We start from the raw sequence: 18,219 nt of genomic DNA on the forward strand, positions 1-18,219 counted from the left end.
AGGACAATAAGAGTTGGTTGATTGTTCTAGTTTCAACTTTCTCCTTCCGTAATGCGAGAAATGCCGAGGCGTTGATTTGATTTTTTCTTTCGTAGCACTGATTTGCGTGACAGTGATTTGCAGTGGAGGTATTCGCTCACAAATCACCGAGAGCGCACATTCGCATCTCACACCTCTTTCAAATCTAACTTCACTCGGCGTCTACGCGGAAGTCCAACTGAAGAGACATTTTGAGCACCTTGACAATTGTAGAATTAAGCCAGTTAGACAGTTCTCTGAACGTAGAACGTCCTTCAAACGAATGGAATTTCGTAGACATTCGTTAACATTTCTTGCACATGCACTATTCTCTGGATTAATGCGGGTAGCTGCGGTGGTGAATATGCGCTTGTTTTTCGATTAGTTATATTGCATAAACACATGAGGACGCGTTTATGATGAACTCAATTGTTTGATATCCAAGACACCAAGCCAGAAACGCTAAAATTGACGGAATTGATGCGAATGGAAAGGTTGGATCTGAACAACAATCCGATATGCTTGGGAAATGTACCTATCCAACAAGGCAAATATCGGACAAAGGAAATAGTCTGATAGAACTTTCCTAGCGGACGCAGCTCATCGTCGCATCCACATTTAAGAGGAATCATCGACGCCACCAGCTTACGTGGGAAGGGACAACCCCTACAACGCCAGAAGAGCAGCGAAAGCGGCAGATGCTGGCTCTAAAGCCTCAGCTCGATTACGGTCTGACGAAGAGCATCCCCTTGTCAGATGTCCGAAAATCTAGAGCTGTCTTGGACGTCGCATTCGATTCCGACTTCTGCCCAGTTATTCTCAGCTTGAAGGTACAGTTCCAGTAAAGGAGTCGTGGGGTTCAACATCAAGCGAAGCTTGACTTAGCAGGCCTAAAAGACTTCTAATCCAGGATGATGTTCTGCGAATGAGTGTCGATCAATAATGGATTACGGACCAAGGAGAGAGTTGATAACGCTGACTCTTTCACTAGATGCATTCAGAACGCTGCAAATAGAACGCTTTCAGTACTGAGGAAGAAGTGCGCCTTTGCGTCTGCGGGGACAAGATCCACGTACAAATCTGTATGTGTCCCTCACTATTGGTGACTCCAGCCAGGAGAAGCGTCTGAGAAGGAGGTTGAGTCGTCAGTTGAAAAGTGATGACGAAAACGAATGGACGTCAGGGGCGAAGGAGTTTGAAAAAACGTGGGAGGACAAGAACCGGAAAAAAACCTATACTATGATAAGGCAGTATAGCGACAGTATGAAGGGGTGTTCGCCTTCCTTAAACACGTTCGACGGACTCTCTTTCAGGAGGCAACATTCTAACTTCAAACGATGGCAGCTATAAGAGAGATATTCAGAAAAGGTGTGCAAAAACCAAGTCGGCGTTCAGCTTATTGACCAAGTTCTTGCGATTGATCTCCATTCCCAACGATGTCAAACTGAGAGTCTAATTATCCGCAATTAACCCCATCATGAAGATGTGCCATAACGAAGAACTTCACTCGGAGGTAGATATATGTACCAGCGGATGATACGTGGAGAACATCAACTTCTTGCCCTTACTTGTGATTTAGTCACAGAAAGCCGTCTTCGCTACTTTGGGCATGTCATGTGGAGATCGTCTGATCATCTCGTTCAAGCTGTCCCGAGAGTACTCTCAGATATGGACTGAAAAAGGCCTCCTGTACCGTTATAGATTGTTCTGGAAGGAGATGGTGAATAAGATAGGTAGGAAAAAGGAGGAGAGGACACTTGGCGTTGACAGACAGTCCAGCTGAGACGTAAAATTTTGCCGATTATGGAATAGCGAGGGATGGATGGATTCTATGCGAACTCCAGCTGAAGATCGAACAGGATGGGCTCGGAGATGTCTAGGGACAACAGACCCCGGCGAAGGCCGAGTTGTAATTTACGGCGATTTAAGATGCGGCTTCGAGCGTTCCGGGACCCTATTTCCTACAACGAGTTCGATTGGAGTGTGCCAGCCTTTTGCACGCGCCGCATCTTCCGGGTAGTTTTTTACGGCAATTAGGAAGAAATGGATGGAATCACCCTTCTTCCCATAATCTACGACCCCGTATAGGCGTATAGGCATAACCCACCTGAAACCCGCACCACCCCAGATTCGTAGGGTGATACCTTTAAGAGCTTGGCCACGCTCGTTTCTCGACTGCGGTACAATCCTCATTATTTACTTGTTCAAAGGCTGCGTATCAGCAGATTGATAGTGTTGGGATATCTCCACGAATAGATAGGGGTAAACGTGTAGTTCTGAAATGTGAGTGTGAACACAATCATTTCCGCCTGTTATTTAAAAAAAAGGCGTGAGAAAATCCCTTGGTTGCACTCGTGTTCTCTACATTCCAGACTGTCACTGTATAACACAGGCAATTCCAGTGAAGTAAAACATCCACAGTCCAACTAATATAATTCAAATAAGCAAAAGCAAAAGCTGTTGTAGCTGGACAGAAGTAGATATATTGCTGTTCTGCTATCCTAGCAAGTAGCCACGTGCAGAGTGCAACCAAAGCCGTTTCATACGCCTCCTGGATACCTCCCTACTGGGAGGAACGGATTGTGGTCGTTATACACATCTTCGTGAACTACACTTTTACCCCTATCTATTCGCTCAGAGAAAATCCAGCATCGTTAGCTTCGTGATACGCTGCCCTTAATCCAGTTCGATCAATTTTCGGTTTCGTTGAGCCGTTGAAATCATGGCGTAGGCCGACAGCAGAAGGTGTGTTGAATTCTCTACCATTTCGTGAAGACGAGTATGGTCTGCAGCATTTCTTCATATTGTGTACGTCACACTCGGTAAATGACTTCTGCTGAGCCGGGTGTATTTTTTGCAAACTTCGGGCCGCCTCCGCCAGAGCGTCCCCCTCCTGTCGGATTCCACGAGGTGAGCCGTTTTTTTTTTCTCCGTAATGTCACAGTGAATCTCTGTTTTTGTGTTTTAGATTGAGTTGAACAAGACGAGATGGGTGATTCCTAAGACATATGATCGACTAAGATCTTTAGGAGAAGGCGCATACGGTGTTGTCTGGTGAGATGAAGCCATAAAAATATTTTCGCCGTTTTACTGCAAAGCACAATCCCGTTTCTCGTCATGTAAGACCCCATAATTAGTCATGCATTTTTTTTTTCTTTTTTGCAGTACTGCAGAGGATTTACGGACAAAAGAAAGGGTGGCGGTGAAAAAATTCTTACGGCCTTTCCAGAGCACAATTCATGCCAAGAGAACGTACAGGTAAGCGTTTATTTCCGCTTCAGTGCTTCATGCTTCTTGCGCATAGATCACTAAACGAATCAGTTAGTTTCCTCGCATTCCTTCTTTTAAAGGGAGTTGAAACTACTACGCACACTAAAACACTCCAATGTGCTAGAGATGATTGACGTATTCACACCAGACTCAGATGCCGCTTCGTTGAATAGTGTGTATGTAAAGACCTTCAGTTTAGTATATGCAATTTCAACATTGAAAATGGATATTTACAGATATTTCGTATCTGTTCTAATGGGTTCAGATCTGCAAAACATTTTAAAAATCCAGCGTCTCACAAATGACCAGATCCAGTCGTTGATATATCAAGTATTGAGAGGTTTAAAGGTACAGGGTTCTTTCTACGCTTGACTGTATGAGGAATTGGATTTTTTTGCTTTAGTACATCCACTCAGCTGGGATTGTACACAGGGATCTCAAACCTTCAAATATTGCAGTTAATGAGATAGGAGAAGTCAAGGTTAGCCATTTTTTCTATGCTTTCAAATTTTTAAGTTTTCTGGGATGCACTTCTATTCACGTGAATTAGGAAGTGTTTGCCTCATCTCTTTATTGTCCACCTGTGTTCAGGTGATGCTCTCACATACATTTTTCCAAGAGTTTTAACTCACCTGGTGTGGATTTACTAATTCAACTATTCGCTTGATCATTACCTTCTTCTAATTTGTTACTTTTATTTCGCGCTTTATATGTGTTCATGCCCTCACTTTTGAATCATACGACACCACAAACCAGTGTCGTTACTATTATCGTAAGGTAGCTTTCTCGCAGATAATGTGTTCTGTTAGTTTCGCATGTTTGCCGGAAAACATCTACTGAATACAATAATTACTCTTTTTAAAATTAAGATTCTCGACTTTGGTCTTGCCCGAGCCGCTGATCATGAGATGACTGGTTATGTAGCTACAAGATGGTATCGCGCACCAGAGATCATGCTTAATTGGATGCATTACACGCAGACAGGTCATTTACGTATTGAGACTTTTAATGTGGGATGATATCCGTTTAGAGCAGACCAGTCTTCTTTACTTTTTTAGAACACCAATTCATAATGTCGTATTTCTGAAATGTCGTCAGACCAGTTCCCTTATTCTAGACGCACATGTCCTGAAGCGAAAATCAGAGTTGCTGCCATCATAAAGTGAAATGTTCACAATACGTAGTTTTTCAGTGGACGTTTGGTCTGTCGGATGTATTTTGGCTGAACTTGTCTCAGGAAAACCGATGTTCCCTGGTGATGATCGTATGTTTTCTTTCGTCGTCTTTAAACTTTTTGTTCCACTCCTTCACTTTGAAAATAGTTGTGCGTGTAGTTGGGTCAAAACAATCCGGATTGTACAATTGTGTAAGCGATTCCGTCCGAAGTGGCATTTTCTTGGTAGAAACCTCGCATAGTTCCGCAATTGATTCCCTCGGGAGTAGCGAGAGTCCCACAGCGAACGCAACGCCATCATAACATATTCGCTTTGATCTAACTGTAGCTGTTTTGGAATATCTCTCTTCCTATGTTTGCTGTACAACTACCTAGTAAATGTAAAACATTTTAATGTGATTTGGTGCTGAAAGGGGCATTATTAGCGTTTCACCAAATAGAAGATCACTAACACCACCTCAAGGCTCTATACGTCTATTGTACCAACTCGACTCTGTGTAGCAATCGTGCTCACACGGTGAATTCACACTTCTCCGTGGTAGACTACATACTCATCGGGTCGGGAATACCACCTTTTTCTCAGTTACTTCATTCCATTTTTGCAATGAGTTGATACAACCACATTGGAAGGGAGTTTCTGTACCCGGAAGAAATTATTTCTGCCCTATCGACCAATCGTACAATACCTTTAAGTTAAAGACTGTGAAACTTCTGTCATACAGAAACTTGAATGTTATCTGTCCAGTGGTTTTGAGCAGTCATTAGGAAATCTCATTTCAAACAATTAGGTTGGAACAGTTTCGAGAAACAAATTAGGCAGGACTCCTACGTCGAGTTTGTTTCAGACACGTTATGTATATAAACATTTTTCAGACATCGATCAGTTGACTCGAATCATGGGTGTAGTGGGAACACCCAGTTGTGATTTCCTGTCTAAAATACAATCGGAGGAAGCTAGGAACTACATAAGGTAAATTGCCGAATTTATACCTCGAAATGAATAATTCTCAAATGACTACTTATGGTGCTAGTGTGAAATACAAAATCGGGAACATTGTTCCTATATCATAGCAGCAACAGAGGAAATAATCAAATAATAGATTACTGCAAGGATTATACGTGATCGACATCAGCCGACTTGATATAAGAGAGTGTTATGCTTGTGATCAGCGCCTAGAACAACCTTGAAACAGTAAAAAAAATACCCGTCTAATGTGCTGCCACGTACCCAAAGGGGCCAGGAACATCGATAGTTGCCGTGCGCAGCTCCTGAGTTAGTTACTGTCGCTTCTCTTGCGCACTATCAGTGTCACGCCCTTCACAGAAGTCCTTACATCGTACTGTTTGAGTCAAATCGCGAACATATCTTCATACAGATTTTGTAAATACTCGAGGAAAATAAGGATATGTGGAAAGTAATCTGGAATTGTGAATGGAAGCGTTTCTTTTTCTTCCCGCACTTTATTTTTAGCTGTTTTTCTTCGTTACTCATTTTGTAATTTGAAAGTATAAGGATGCCAGATCGCTTCGTAAGGGAAAAAAAAAACTTCACGATTACTAGAAACAAATTCCGATAGCGTTCTACTATTGTAGGATCTTAAAAAGCTGTGTAAAAAAAAAAAACTCCTCGAACTGTTGTAGCAAACCTGGAGTATAAACTAACTAGAGTACAACTAATTCGACTCGAAATAAAAGTAGAAAAATTCCTCTGATTTAAAGAAGGAAACAAAGAAAAAACCGTGGACTTTCTCTTGGAGTGTAGACTTTTTGTGGACTTTTGCTTCATATGTATTCTAACCAAAGTGTCGTAGAAAATGGTCGTAGAAAATGGACGAAGTGAATTTGCACAGCAGCCCACTCAAGCAAAGCCAACGAATAGGCTACTGAGGGAACGTATACAAAGGTGACGCGTCCTGACGTACCTCGTAGAAACTAAGGCGATTTCCACCGTTTTTCAGTACGATTAGGGTGAATTAAGCGCGGGCACGTCTATATTCGTTATTTGATGCTTCGTATTCGTTATCTTTGCTTGGAACTCTATATTTGCCAAGGTCCAACATTGTCGGTTTCTTGATTGCACTATCTTTAACAAATATCGCTATAATATGACTAGACTACACCAGTAATCCGCCTAGACGGCAATCCTAATCTGCCCAAGCTCTCAAGACTACCCTTTCTCGTTAAGTGGCCTCAGAGTCATGACCTGTCCAGAATAACACTTCAGTGAATCTTCTCTAATCTGACTCCTGTAATAAACCCTTCTCTAAACTGTGCAGGCCTACATAAGGAATAACACTAGAAATTCTGAATAACCAGAAATCATGTAACTACAAAAATTCCATCACTGTGGAGAAAAGGGACCTATTCAACGAAAAGAATTAGACCTGGTGATTATATGTGAGAGGATTATTCGACTATAAGTTGAGGGATAAAGTGATCACAGGAATTTGCCATGGATGCCGCGAGTCGACTTTTTTACGTTGCTGCCGGATGCATCAGCGGAAGCTGTCGATTTACTAGGACGGATGCTAGCTCTTGACCCCGATGACAGGTGCGTGCCTTTGATTTGGTTATTATTATTATCGCTGTATATTTTATCCCTTATCCCTTACTATTTTCTTACACGACACTAGCACTAAGTTTTCTTGGTAACTTTCGAAAAGTTGTCCTTTTACATTTATGATTTATGTATGGTGTTATTTTACTCTGTTTAATCCATTTCTTAGAATTCCTGTCACCGAAGCACTAGAACATCCGTATGTACAAGACTGCCGTTACCCAGAAGGTGAACCAGTTGCTGATCACATTGTTGGAATGGACTCAGACGAAGAAACAGCTACCACATTAGATGACTGGAGATGTATGTTGTATGCTCTTTGAAAAGTTAGTGTTCTGCACCTATAACATCCTAGGTTTTTTCAGGTCTTATATGGAAAGAAATACAGATGTTCCGGGATTCTTGCCGGCAAAACAGTTCGTTAGGAGATTTCTGTGAGAGTGATTTTAATGAAAGTGAAGAGCAGACTGAGTTGAACGACGGGAATAAGAAGTGTGAACCAGCTGAAAAGGAGTATTTTGGGGGATTTAGTTCTAAGTCATGATTCACGCTATCATAAATGACTATCGTACATACCCTTTCTGTTGCCATCAAATGTCACCTAGTTTGAATATTTTTCACTGTCATGCTGTTGCTGGTGCTGCGGGCTTCTATTTCTCCTGATCAGATATAATTTATGCATAGTTTTCATTTTTAATTTGGGCGGTATATCCAGGCGATGTTTTAGCCTTGAACGGATTGACAACAGTTATCTGCATAGTTGCTATTAAACGCGTTACGTAATTGTGTACATATAATGTGTTTTATTTGCAAAGCACAGATGTAAGGGATCCCACCAGCAGTTTAAATCTATTTTTTCTCCAATCGACTGGATCTGTCTATGATTTCGTTACATTTCTCCATATCGGATTGTATAGGAATATTTAGATGGTGATAAGAGTGAAATGTCATGTTACTCATCACTTAACTCCAGTGGTCGAATCGCGCGTTACTAATTAGTCTATGGGGTTGTAGTAGAAGTATTTATGAGAATTGATACCACTTCATATTAGAACTTTTTCTCAGATGTGTGAGAAGAGAAAATACTTTCAATTGTGCAAGATTGTAAGATCATCGCCGTGTACTTTATCCACATTAATCCTTTATTCACTCAGAAATCAAATCTACTTTTTGTCCCAACATACATTCTAGTCGTGCCATGTAACCGGTCTACTACTCATAGAGGTATGAGTTGACTTGTAGAAGTTTCCGTAGTTTCCAAATATTTCAGATTTGTATATAAAGACGGGACAGATTGTCATTCCTCTTTTCAGCTTTCTGATTATACAGTTCATTATTTAGTTTAATTCTTCTTCGGATTATTCCGAATATTGTTCAGAAATGTCTCCCGCTAGCAGAATATAATTGCTTTGCTTACTCACTTCTTTCTTTTCCCGATACCTATGTATCGAATATGATTCAACAATTGTTTACGCTTTCTTCCTGTCCACTACATGTTGATAACATACATGTGCAATTGATCTTTGGTTTGGAATTGATCTCTTTCTTCCACATTAATATTGATTCCATGATCTCATTTTGTATTCTTTATATGTTATAGAATGAAAGCTTATTGAAATACAATTTGGTTGCTAGACGGGTAGACTCTTCCCTTGTTCTGTGTTAATGCAGATTTTATTTTCTGGCTTTTCAGACTGTAATCCTTCTGTTGGACTTTTTTTTTCGTCAAATTCCTCCAATTCTATGTATTTTCCCTCGTCCGATTTTTCTCTTACAATTTTCTTACAATAGCTCTGTGATGGAGGGAGAGCTGAGGGAGGTTAAGCCCGGGTACTACACGGTGGAATTGAACCGTACCGTATGGGCCGTTCCAGTCTACTATCAGAACCTCACCCCCATTGGTACCGGCGCTTACGGGACTGTATGGTGAGTCTTTGAACGTTGACGAAAAGTATACCAAAAACCATGTAGTTCTAACACATTCCGTCTAAGTTGGTCTACCACCGACTACTTTTCCAAGTTCCGAGGAAATATTGAGAATGTCGAGGAAGAAGCAAAAAATAGACTCTAAGAGTCGTGATTCGATGCGATTGGGTATAGTGTCCATCTAGAGCGTATCTTTCGCTGTCGGTTAACTATGTTCAAAGCAATCTGATTTATTTTATGATTAGCGAGTGAGGGCGGTCTTACGCCGGTAGCACTATCTTTAAAGGTGGGGTATCAGGAAGTTGACGTATGAAAACCCCAGGAAAAACGTAGACTTCAGGTTGAGCAAAAACGCAAACATTTCAGAAAACGTATGTATGATGCGTGATTGATGCATGTTCTTTAAAATTAATCTTAATCTAAATAAGATCTCGAAGAAATAGAATAAAGAATTAGGCTTTCTGAATTTCAACTACCAAGCTTTACTGAGTATTTGGAGTTTGCATTGTTAACAGCACGTTCTCCTGTTCTTTTGTAGGAAATTGTAGTTGTTAACCCATGTTAAAAGTGAATAAAATGAATATGGAGTAGTTTCATCACAAGCCTGTATAAGCTAGATTTGATTACGTCTACATCACATAAAAGATATAGATAAAGTCTCTGATCCTTATCAATTTGCTTAGGATACCACGTGAGGTATTGTCATGAAGCTTACTCTCCTGGAAATTCGCGAACTTGTTGTGGTTGGGAAGTTCTACTGCACCCTGGTTATTCCCTGAGACCTGAGAAATCAGATTTCGCTCTTCTTTAACTCGCACCCGGTGGAATTCTGCACTTGTGGATTTGATAGTCTAGTTAAGCGTTGGACATACGTGGTGGATCATGATGGTCATTATATTGTTGATTGGTATCTACGAACAATAAAATTATAACTGTTTGAGAGAAGTTTGAAACTTGGTGCGAGATTTCGGACCAATGTAATAGAAGAATTAAGGACAGAAGTGTTAGGAGTAAGTCATGTTTAAACAATGTTGGGATTGCAGATATATACTGGGGTTTCTGTTCAAATTATTAACCACTGTGAAGAAAAAAACTTCTCCAATAGAACGTGTTCTGTGACACGAAATTAGCGGCAAAAGTCCAGCTACATCTTTTCAATTACCATGTCTTTGGAATATGTTGTTACAGTGCGGCGGAATGTTTACGAACAAACACTCGTGTAGCAATCAAAAAATTTAGCCGACCGTTCCAGTCCGTTATTCACGCGCGGAGGACATTCAGGTTCGCAGTTGACATTTTTTAAAAAGAAGGCAGTGCTCTGACCATTATTCATACTTTTAGCACTTTTTGAAAAGACTATTTGACCGTTTAAGAGAACTTCGCCTCCTACGTAATATGGATCACGAAAATGTGATTGATATGTTGGACGTCTTCACTCCGGATGCATGTTGTGAACAGCTAACAGACGTGTGCGTCGTTATCGTTACCAATTTCCACTTCCCAAAAGATAAATCAGCATTTTATTCCTCTAATTCTGAGGGATCTTTAGCGGATCTCTTTTTTAGAAGGAAGATAGGACAAAAGAAAGGTTTTGACTTTGAACAGATGTACTTCTCTACTTCTACTTCTGATGTAAAGCTTCTTTTGTTCACATTTATAGATAACTAAATAAGAATGTTATTTCTTACTTTACTCTTGCTCACTTTCACCTATGCAGTCCTGTATCTCTTTTTTGAGTTTGGTGGTTTCAGATACTTTGTCTCTATGCTGATGGGCGCTGATCTTTCAAATATTCTCAAAATTCAACGTCTAAACGATGAACATATTCAATTTTTGGTTTATCAGATCTTACGTGGCTTGAAGGTGATGCATTTCTTTCAACTCTTTAGTTTTTGCTTTGTTTTACACATATGCTTTCAGTATATTCATTCTGCTGGTATTATTCATAGAGACCTCAAACCTTCTAATATTGCCGTTAATGAAGATTGTGAATTAAAGGTGATGATTCCCAATGTGTTATGAATAGCGCCCTCCGTCGACAGTGTTCCAGAAAGCATATTTTACTAAAAATGCTTTCATTTGTTTTTTTTTTCTTATTTGACTGGAACATATTGACTAGAATAGTTCTCATTTAATGATTCTCTTTTCCACTCTTATTGTCCTTGAAGCTTCCTCTGCGAGAAATTTGAATGAAATAGACCTTCTTAAGATACTCGATTTTGGTCTTGCTCGACAAACGGACAATGAAATGACAGGCTATGTTGCAACTCGATGGTATCGGGCACCAGAAATCATGTTGAATTGGATGCATTACACACAAACAGGTTGGAGTTTTTGTTTCGTTTTATTCTTTATCTTTACAAAGAGTAAAACGAAGTTTCAAATATGCGGTGTATACAAATCGCGTGCCTACTACCGATGGATTTTTGCATTTAAGTTGATATTTGGTCAGTTGGGTGCATATTAGCTGAGCTTATCACTGGGAGAACTCTCTTTCCTGGTTCGGACCGTAAGTTTGCGATCATTGTCTTCTTATTTCTCAAAGTTCTTTATTCATCTTACTCTGCTCAGACATTGACCAACTGACACGAATAATGAATGTGGTCGGTACGCCCAACGAGGAATTCCTAACAAAAATCCAGTCTGAGGAAGCGAGAAACTATATAAGGTCTGTTGAAGACATCTATGTATAGCGCGAGATGTCGACTTATTTTCAATTTCAGAAATATTCCCAGAATGCCTCGTAAAGACTTCAGAAGGCTGTTTCCTACTGCTTCTCCAGCAGCAGTTGATCTATTAGAAAAAATGCTCCAACTTGATCCCGATTATCGGTATTGTGTACTTTATACTGCAGCTTACAGGAGCTTGTTCCCTCCTTCCTCTAGAACTCAGATAGACGATAAGATATTATAGGCCTACAGCTGCAGAGGCTATGGAACATGAGTACCTTGCTGCTTATCACGACGAGACAGATGAGCCGGTGGCTGAAGAATTGGAGTTGGACGAAGGTGTCGAAACAAACAACATTGATGAATGGCGGCGATTAATTTGGGATGAGATCGAAGATTTTTCTGTTAGTTACTACTAGTTTTTTTCTTTTGAAATTTCGTAACTACCTTAGTTTTATTAACAAAATGATGTCTTCGTGAACGACGAGTGTAGTGTCATTCATCTGCTAAAGAGCGCGAAGATCGGCGTCCATGGATGCGTTTTTGCGTTGTAAGAGGAATAATCTCTGAAACGGGCTGCATGACGAGCCATGCACGTATCCTCTTGGTCCAAAAAGATAGATGTCCTAAGCAACCTGAGATTTGACGTCTGACTTCTCACTCATCGCCATACTGTCTGACGCATGAGACGACGGGGCCTAGTGTTTAGAGTACTGAGTACAGTTCACCACATATCGTCGAAAACCTATATGGATCAGAGAACCACCATTTTGGACATTTTGCCAATACGTTGGGAATCTCAGCAGTTGTTTACTCTTGGGTAAGCTTCCGATTCAGAAAAGTCAGATGTCGGAGATGTTGAACTCCTCAGCTTTAGAGGCCTACTGAGAGCATGTTCCTAGGCTGTGCATCGCAGTTCGACGCCCAGAGTCACCTCCATGCCACTATGAGGCGGTAGAGAGACCATCTCATTATAAAGGGGACAAAAGAGGCAATGGGGAGGCATTTATAGTAGAAGTTCGGTAATGATAGTTCAAGTATTTCTTGGAACTGCGAAGATATTTTTTTTTTAATGAAATAAACTTATAAAGTTGGAGACAGGGCACCAAAGGATGTTTGGGATGACGAATCTGGGACGGGTAATGCCTGTACAGGGTCCTAGATTACGGTGAAGAGGATGTCCATTTCTGTCTGCATCAGTGTAAACGGACCCCGGAACGCTCTTTCTTACGACGGCTTCTGTTGCAATACGCAACCATTCCCACCCCCCTCTCTCTGTAATTCGTCCGAATGGATTTTCGACGAATCGCAGATGGAGCGGGGCGCAATGGTTGCGTATTGCAACAGAAGCCGTCGTAATAGGGAGCGTTCTTGGGTCGTCCGTTCACACTGATACAGGCAAAGATGGTCGGGATCACTCTCTTCCCCACAATCTAGGACCCTGTATAGGCATTACCCGCCTGAAACCCGTACCACACGAGATTCGTGAAGTGATGCTTTGCTAACTAGCGAGTGTGAGTAATAAGAGTGAAATTGGAGAAATCACGGTACATATCATTCGTATACATTCATTTCCCTTTCATAAATCCAATCGCATAGAGACTCTTAAACATATTCCACTGAATCCCGAATATTTGCAGATTCATCAATCACCGTCTGCTGAGAATGCGACAAGTATGGATGAATGATTCGTGTTCTGATGCTTAACCCTAGCTTGAGTAGGCGCCGATTGGCTTAGATTATGTTTTAGAGCAACTACTTCATTTTACATTTTGCCATTCATCTGCTTCCTCGTTTACGTACACAACTTGTGGATTAGTGTGGCTAAGATGCCTTAGTCTTTACCATTCTTTATTTCCGGCTTTTATTGGTCGGAATGCGTGTACGTGCTGGAAACACAAGCAATTTTTGAGGTTTCTGTGTTTGATTTCCTCATCTAGCTCTAGTTGTGTTGTCTGTGTATTCTTGACTGATATGGCTGTATCTGGTGTTCGCTTTTGAGCACAAAAGCTCGATACGATTCAAGAAGATAGTTTGCTGGCCAAACATAGTTTGTAATCGTGATTCCCAGGAAAAACAAACAGAAGTTCGTATAAGTGATTGCTAACCTCTTCAACTCCAGTGGTCCCGCAATGTAATAATATAGGATATTGACCCTTTGCTGCACAAATGTCTCTCACTGTCTTATCATGATTTGTAATAAATCCAAACAAACTAAATCAACCCTTGTTCACGTAAAGATCTTTCACTATTGTCAATTTGTAATTTTATAATAATCTTCTAACTCTCTAATCTCATCTTATTCTCGGCTTATTTGATTTTGGAAATTACATAAATGTTTTTTTTTCTCGAAAATGTTAGATGTTAGCATGTGGAAGGGAGTAGCACAGTGAAAGTATGAAAATAAGGCTTTAAATCAATTTAGAGTTGATTTCAAGCGCTAACCTTGAGAGAAAAGAGATTGAGTTTTTTTCTGTCGTCTTTTTTCTTTAGCACCAAAAATTCTGCAATAGAAGAGGATGAAATACAGACTTGTAGAGTAGTTTCTGTATTTATATTTCTGTATGTATAATGAGAGGGTATGATATGATTTTACGATAGAACAACATGAAGTGCAGATCTTATTTACCTTATCTTTTCGTTTCAGCATAGCTCTATGCGAATACCATCTTGGAAATTGTAATATACCTCATATTTTCATATATCATTACTTAAAGGCATCACACCACGAATCTAGGGTGGGTTTTAGGTGGTTTGTGCCTACACGAGGTCGTAGATTGTAGGGAAGAGGGTGATTCCGTCCATTTCTTCCCAATTACCGTAAAAAAAAACGGCCCAGAAGATGCGACGTGTGCACGATGCTGGCGCGCTGCAATCGAACTCGTTGTAGGAAATAGCGCCCAGGAACGCTCGAAGCCGCATCTTCCGGGGCGTTTTTTTTACGGCAATTAGGAAGAAATGAGCGGAATGTCATCCGTTTCTGCAATCTACGATCCTGTATAGTCTTTGACCATTGGAAATCCATATCACGTCAGATTCGTGGGGTGATGCCTTTAATGTTTAGTTTTCTTTGTGATAGTTGGCGCATGTTTTTTTTTTTTTTTTAATGGAAACATGGTCTTCGGGTTTCTGAAAAGAATAAGAATTATTATGAAAAAAGCATAATCACTAGAATTGTGGCTTTGCTCTACTTCTTAATCATCCTGAGAGCTTCCGATGCAGTGTAAAGGGATATCTGGAGAAATAAATTTTAGAAAATTCATTACTCTGAAGAAGGTGTAAACTAGTGAGTGACTAGATGTCACTTATGTCACTTTCTATACGGAACCTGAAGTGATACTTCTTTCTCCTCACGAGCAATTGATCCAACGGAGAGAGAAATCGTGTCAAGAGCTTACTTATAGGCCTATGTTACAAGTTGTATACAAAGGCCTTTGAACAGCGATCTTTAAAAATCTATTGATATCTTGTGTTTGATATATCCTAGAGGTGAATTCGACTTATTTTTCATCGTAGAAGTTGTGTTAAATGGTACTCGAGGGAGGTGCCATAAGTTTTAAAAGCTTTCATCCGAAGACGTTTGCTTCAAAGAGTGTTGAAAGCCAAGAGTTTTACAGTACTCTTGGGCTGATGTATAATTGTAGGTATAAAGCAATTAGCTGTAGGTGAAATATTCTTTAAAATTTCCATAGACATAACTGTGTGCCTAGTGAATGTCGTCCGTGGTGCTAATTTTTGGCCTTTCCACTCTGTTTGCCGTCATGAATCAACGATCCTAATCGACGATGACGTTCTTGCCTGTGTGGCTTTATTTACCTGCCGATTTTTCCATACTCTTGTCCAAACCTGGGGATGAGGGGGGAAGCTGAACAACATGCACAGGAATAGCTCATTGAAAAAAAAAAAAGAATCAACGTTCTTATTCTGGATGGCTCCAAGTATCCAAGTGATTATTATTAGCTCCTGGAGCATCGACTTCTTCGAATTTACGCACACCTTTGGACGTTGAAGGACGTGCTTGAACTGAAAGAGTCTCTATTACGTTCAGTATTTGTTACCATATGGGCAATTCGAGGGCACCTGAATAATTTCTCAAGTGTGGAGGGAAATATAAACGATAAACAAGTCATTGTATATGCCAACACGCGTTCCAAAACCTCATCGATTACGAATTCCAGTAAAACACGTTGGCGCATCCCAAGTGGATTGATACGCCAGTGAATTTATCCTTTGACTTTATATAAACGATCAATAAAAAGTGTTATCTCTGATCAGGGGATGCTGGAAAGGATGCAAAGGGCAACCTGTCGATGGACAGTGCTTCAAGGCGCATCTTTTAGGACACGCGGCATAAATACACCTTTTCTGGATCTGTGAGGTCTCGGTCAACACTAGTCGATGTGTCAAGTCAGTGTTGTTATCCTCACAGACAAGTCTGGTACCAATTAATCAATCCCGAATTGATAAGAGGCTTGGTTGGCACCTGATGGAGTCGAACCTCCAATCGATCGTGCAGCCAAAGTCGATCCTCTTACAGACAGCGCTACACCGCATGTAGAAAAAAACAATGTAGAGAATACATGACCGTTGGAAGTATCGCTATGTGTATGGTATAGTCGGATCAAAATGGCTTGAAACCTGGTTTAGTTGCGTAGGCGGCTGCGTACGAGACGACCACGGTAGAGACAGCGCTTGCGGTGAAAGGATTGCCAACTCCACTCGGGCTGCAGAGCTAACGATGGTCTACTGCATCGTACCGCTTCGAGCGCAGTCGCCTACGCAACTGCATTAGGCTTCAAGTCGCTTCGACTCGATTATATGAGGACAGTGGTGCTTTGAACGAGTCCAAAGTGATCAACTCTGAGGGAATGGGCGATTGGTGTTTACTAACAGTCCTAAACACCTACAATTTTTGGTATTTCACGGGTTTCATGGATCACACAAAGGGTGGATCTCATAGAAATCTCAAAATCCCGAAAAAAAGATCGAAGTTGGTGCTTTGTTTAGGGGAAATTGAATTGCAGGCAAGTCTTTTGACTATCTTAACAAGTGATACCAGCATTCTTAGCAATCGGTAATTTTTTTCTTAAAATACTTGTTTGAAATGCGGACCTATTGGTAATGAAAACTACCAGCTAAGGATGAAAACTCCAGAATAGAAGGAATTTGTGAGAGCGGGACTTTTGACCAGTTTCGTAGTGTAGTTAGGTTCTGTAACTACTGGTCTTTGTTATGGACTTCCTCTTTTCACGATCGAGCTTGTCCGCCTCACTTCCGGATCGCGAAATGGAAGGTAGTACAATGGCTTTAGGCCATACAAGACGCGGATAACCGTTTAAAAGTCAAATTTCAGTGCTACCAGATTCAGTTTCCATTATTTGTGCCACATTTTTTTCTGCTGACCAATGGTTCTTCTTTTTATGTGTATGTTATAGTTTATCTAATATTATTATATATTATGTATATTATATATTATTTTATATATTTTATATGTATGTTTTTATATGTTTCTTCTTAAAAGATAACGTTTTTGCAATAATTCCTTCAATAATTTCGAAATTCTTCTTATGAATGATGTGCAATATCCAGAGAAAAAAGTGGAAATTCACACAAATTTTGCCCCACGACAACATTTGTTACCATCTGAATTCTTTCAATTTCAACTGAGGCTGAAAACACATTCAACATTAAATTAATTATTGGAACTTACCCGATTTTTTCCCATGCAAATCCTTGAAAACATCCCTTTTAGATCTGCGTGAACGTTGTGTTGTGAAACTTGAAGCGTTGATCGTTCAGTAACAACATCGCTAGTCAGCGTTTTCATACGGTCGTTATCAACGGGGAAATGAAGGAGCGCAACTCCTTTGATCTTAGAAATTAAAAGCTGCCACGGGAAACATTTAAATCCTGTGTTATGTTGTGAATTCATTCGATCGTTATTCGCTCCGCCACCTCGTTTGTTTTTCGCTTTTTCCGTTTGCGTTGCACTTAAGATCGGCTTGTACGAGAAGTGTGGGAATTGCGCTCGCTTGTGTCCCTCATCGTTGAACCATTCAAAATCTTCCAAAATTACCGTAATAGCAGAAATTTTTGTCTTCAACGGACTTTTTCAACGTCAGAAAATTCATCTTCATTTTTTATCTTTTATTGATGGAAATCCCGTATCGGGAGGGATTTGATGATTCCCGTCAGAAAAAAAAGAAAGGTTATTATCTTCATTAAGTATTTGAAAGGTACATATATTTTGGTATTTGGTCACGGATGCGTCTAATCCATAAAACATTGGTTTGTGTGGAAACAAAATTTTACGGTACCGGACTACGAAACAATCCTCTAACTAGTACAACTTCATAGAAATATGATTGTATAGCACAGTATGGGCTGAAGAATTAGATAGAGCATAAGAATTATTCTCTTTTTTCTCTCTGCTGCTTCCTGATCGTTATTGTGAAATAAGTTATTGGAGGAAATTCCAGAGAATCTGAAAATGTACAGGAAAGGATCATTCAGGTTAACACGTACCTACTATGTACGTAACAATGTAGATTTTAGAATTACACCGCTACAGAATCCACATCAATCCTCAGATGCATTGTTACAAA

The 18,219-nt window shown here is 40.3% G+C and overlaps 1 protein-coding gene across 3 annotated transcripts; it reads left to right on the plus strand.

The window, feature by feature from the left end:
• Nucleotides 1–716: 716 nt before the first annotated feature.
• On the plus strand, nucleotides 717–13,302 carry RB195_000391 (uncharacterized protein; the record flags this gene model as incomplete). 3 transcript variants are annotated; one of them, XM_064196709.1, is made up of 27 exons in its annotated part: nucleotides 717–848; nucleotides 1,598–1,751; nucleotides 2,704–2,763; nucleotides 2,811–2,840; nucleotides 2,900–2,928; nucleotides 2,987–3,072; nucleotides 3,184–3,276; nucleotides 3,369–3,464; nucleotides 3,525–3,636; nucleotides 3,692–3,769; nucleotides 4,158–4,272; nucleotides 4,481–4,552; nucleotides 5,336–5,432; nucleotides 6,906–7,013; nucleotides 7,189–7,322; nucleotides 7,385–7,532; nucleotides 8,811–8,945; nucleotides 10,134–10,226; nucleotides 10,319–10,414; nucleotides 10,697–10,808; nucleotides 10,866–10,943; nucleotides 11,155–11,269; nucleotides 11,383–11,454; nucleotides 11,517–11,613; nucleotides 11,669–11,776; nucleotides 11,859–12,018; nucleotides 13,255–13,302. In XM_064196709.1, 27 exons carry the CDS (start codon nucleotides 717–719, stop codon nucleotides 13,300–13,302), a joined length of 2,658 nt encoding a protein of 885 aa, XP_064052588.1. The 3 variants fall into 3 exon arrangements, with proteins under 3 accessions (XP_064052588.1, XP_064052589.1, XP_064052590.1); XM_064196707.1 differs by lacking the exons at nucleotides 717–848; nucleotides 1,598–1,751; nucleotides 2,704–2,763; ... (10 more) ...; nucleotides 11,859–12,018; nucleotides 13,255–13,302 and having other exon boundaries at nucleotides 2,845–2,928; nucleotides 7,385–7,563; XM_064196708.1 differs by lacking the exons at nucleotides 717–848; nucleotides 1,598–1,751; nucleotides 2,704–2,763; ... (11 more) ...; nucleotides 7,189–7,322; nucleotides 7,385–7,532 and having other exon boundaries at nucleotides 8,818–8,945.
• Between the last annotated feature and the right edge of the window lie 4,917 nt (nucleotides 13,303–18,219).

The sequence above is a fragment of the Necator americanus genome, chromosome IV, assembly GCF_031761385.1.
Source record: "Necator americanus strain Aroian chromosome IV, whole genome shotgun sequence".
Classification (NCBI taxonomy): domain Eukaryota; kingdom Metazoa; phylum Nematoda; class Chromadorea; order Rhabditida; family Ancylostomatidae; genus Necator; species Necator americanus.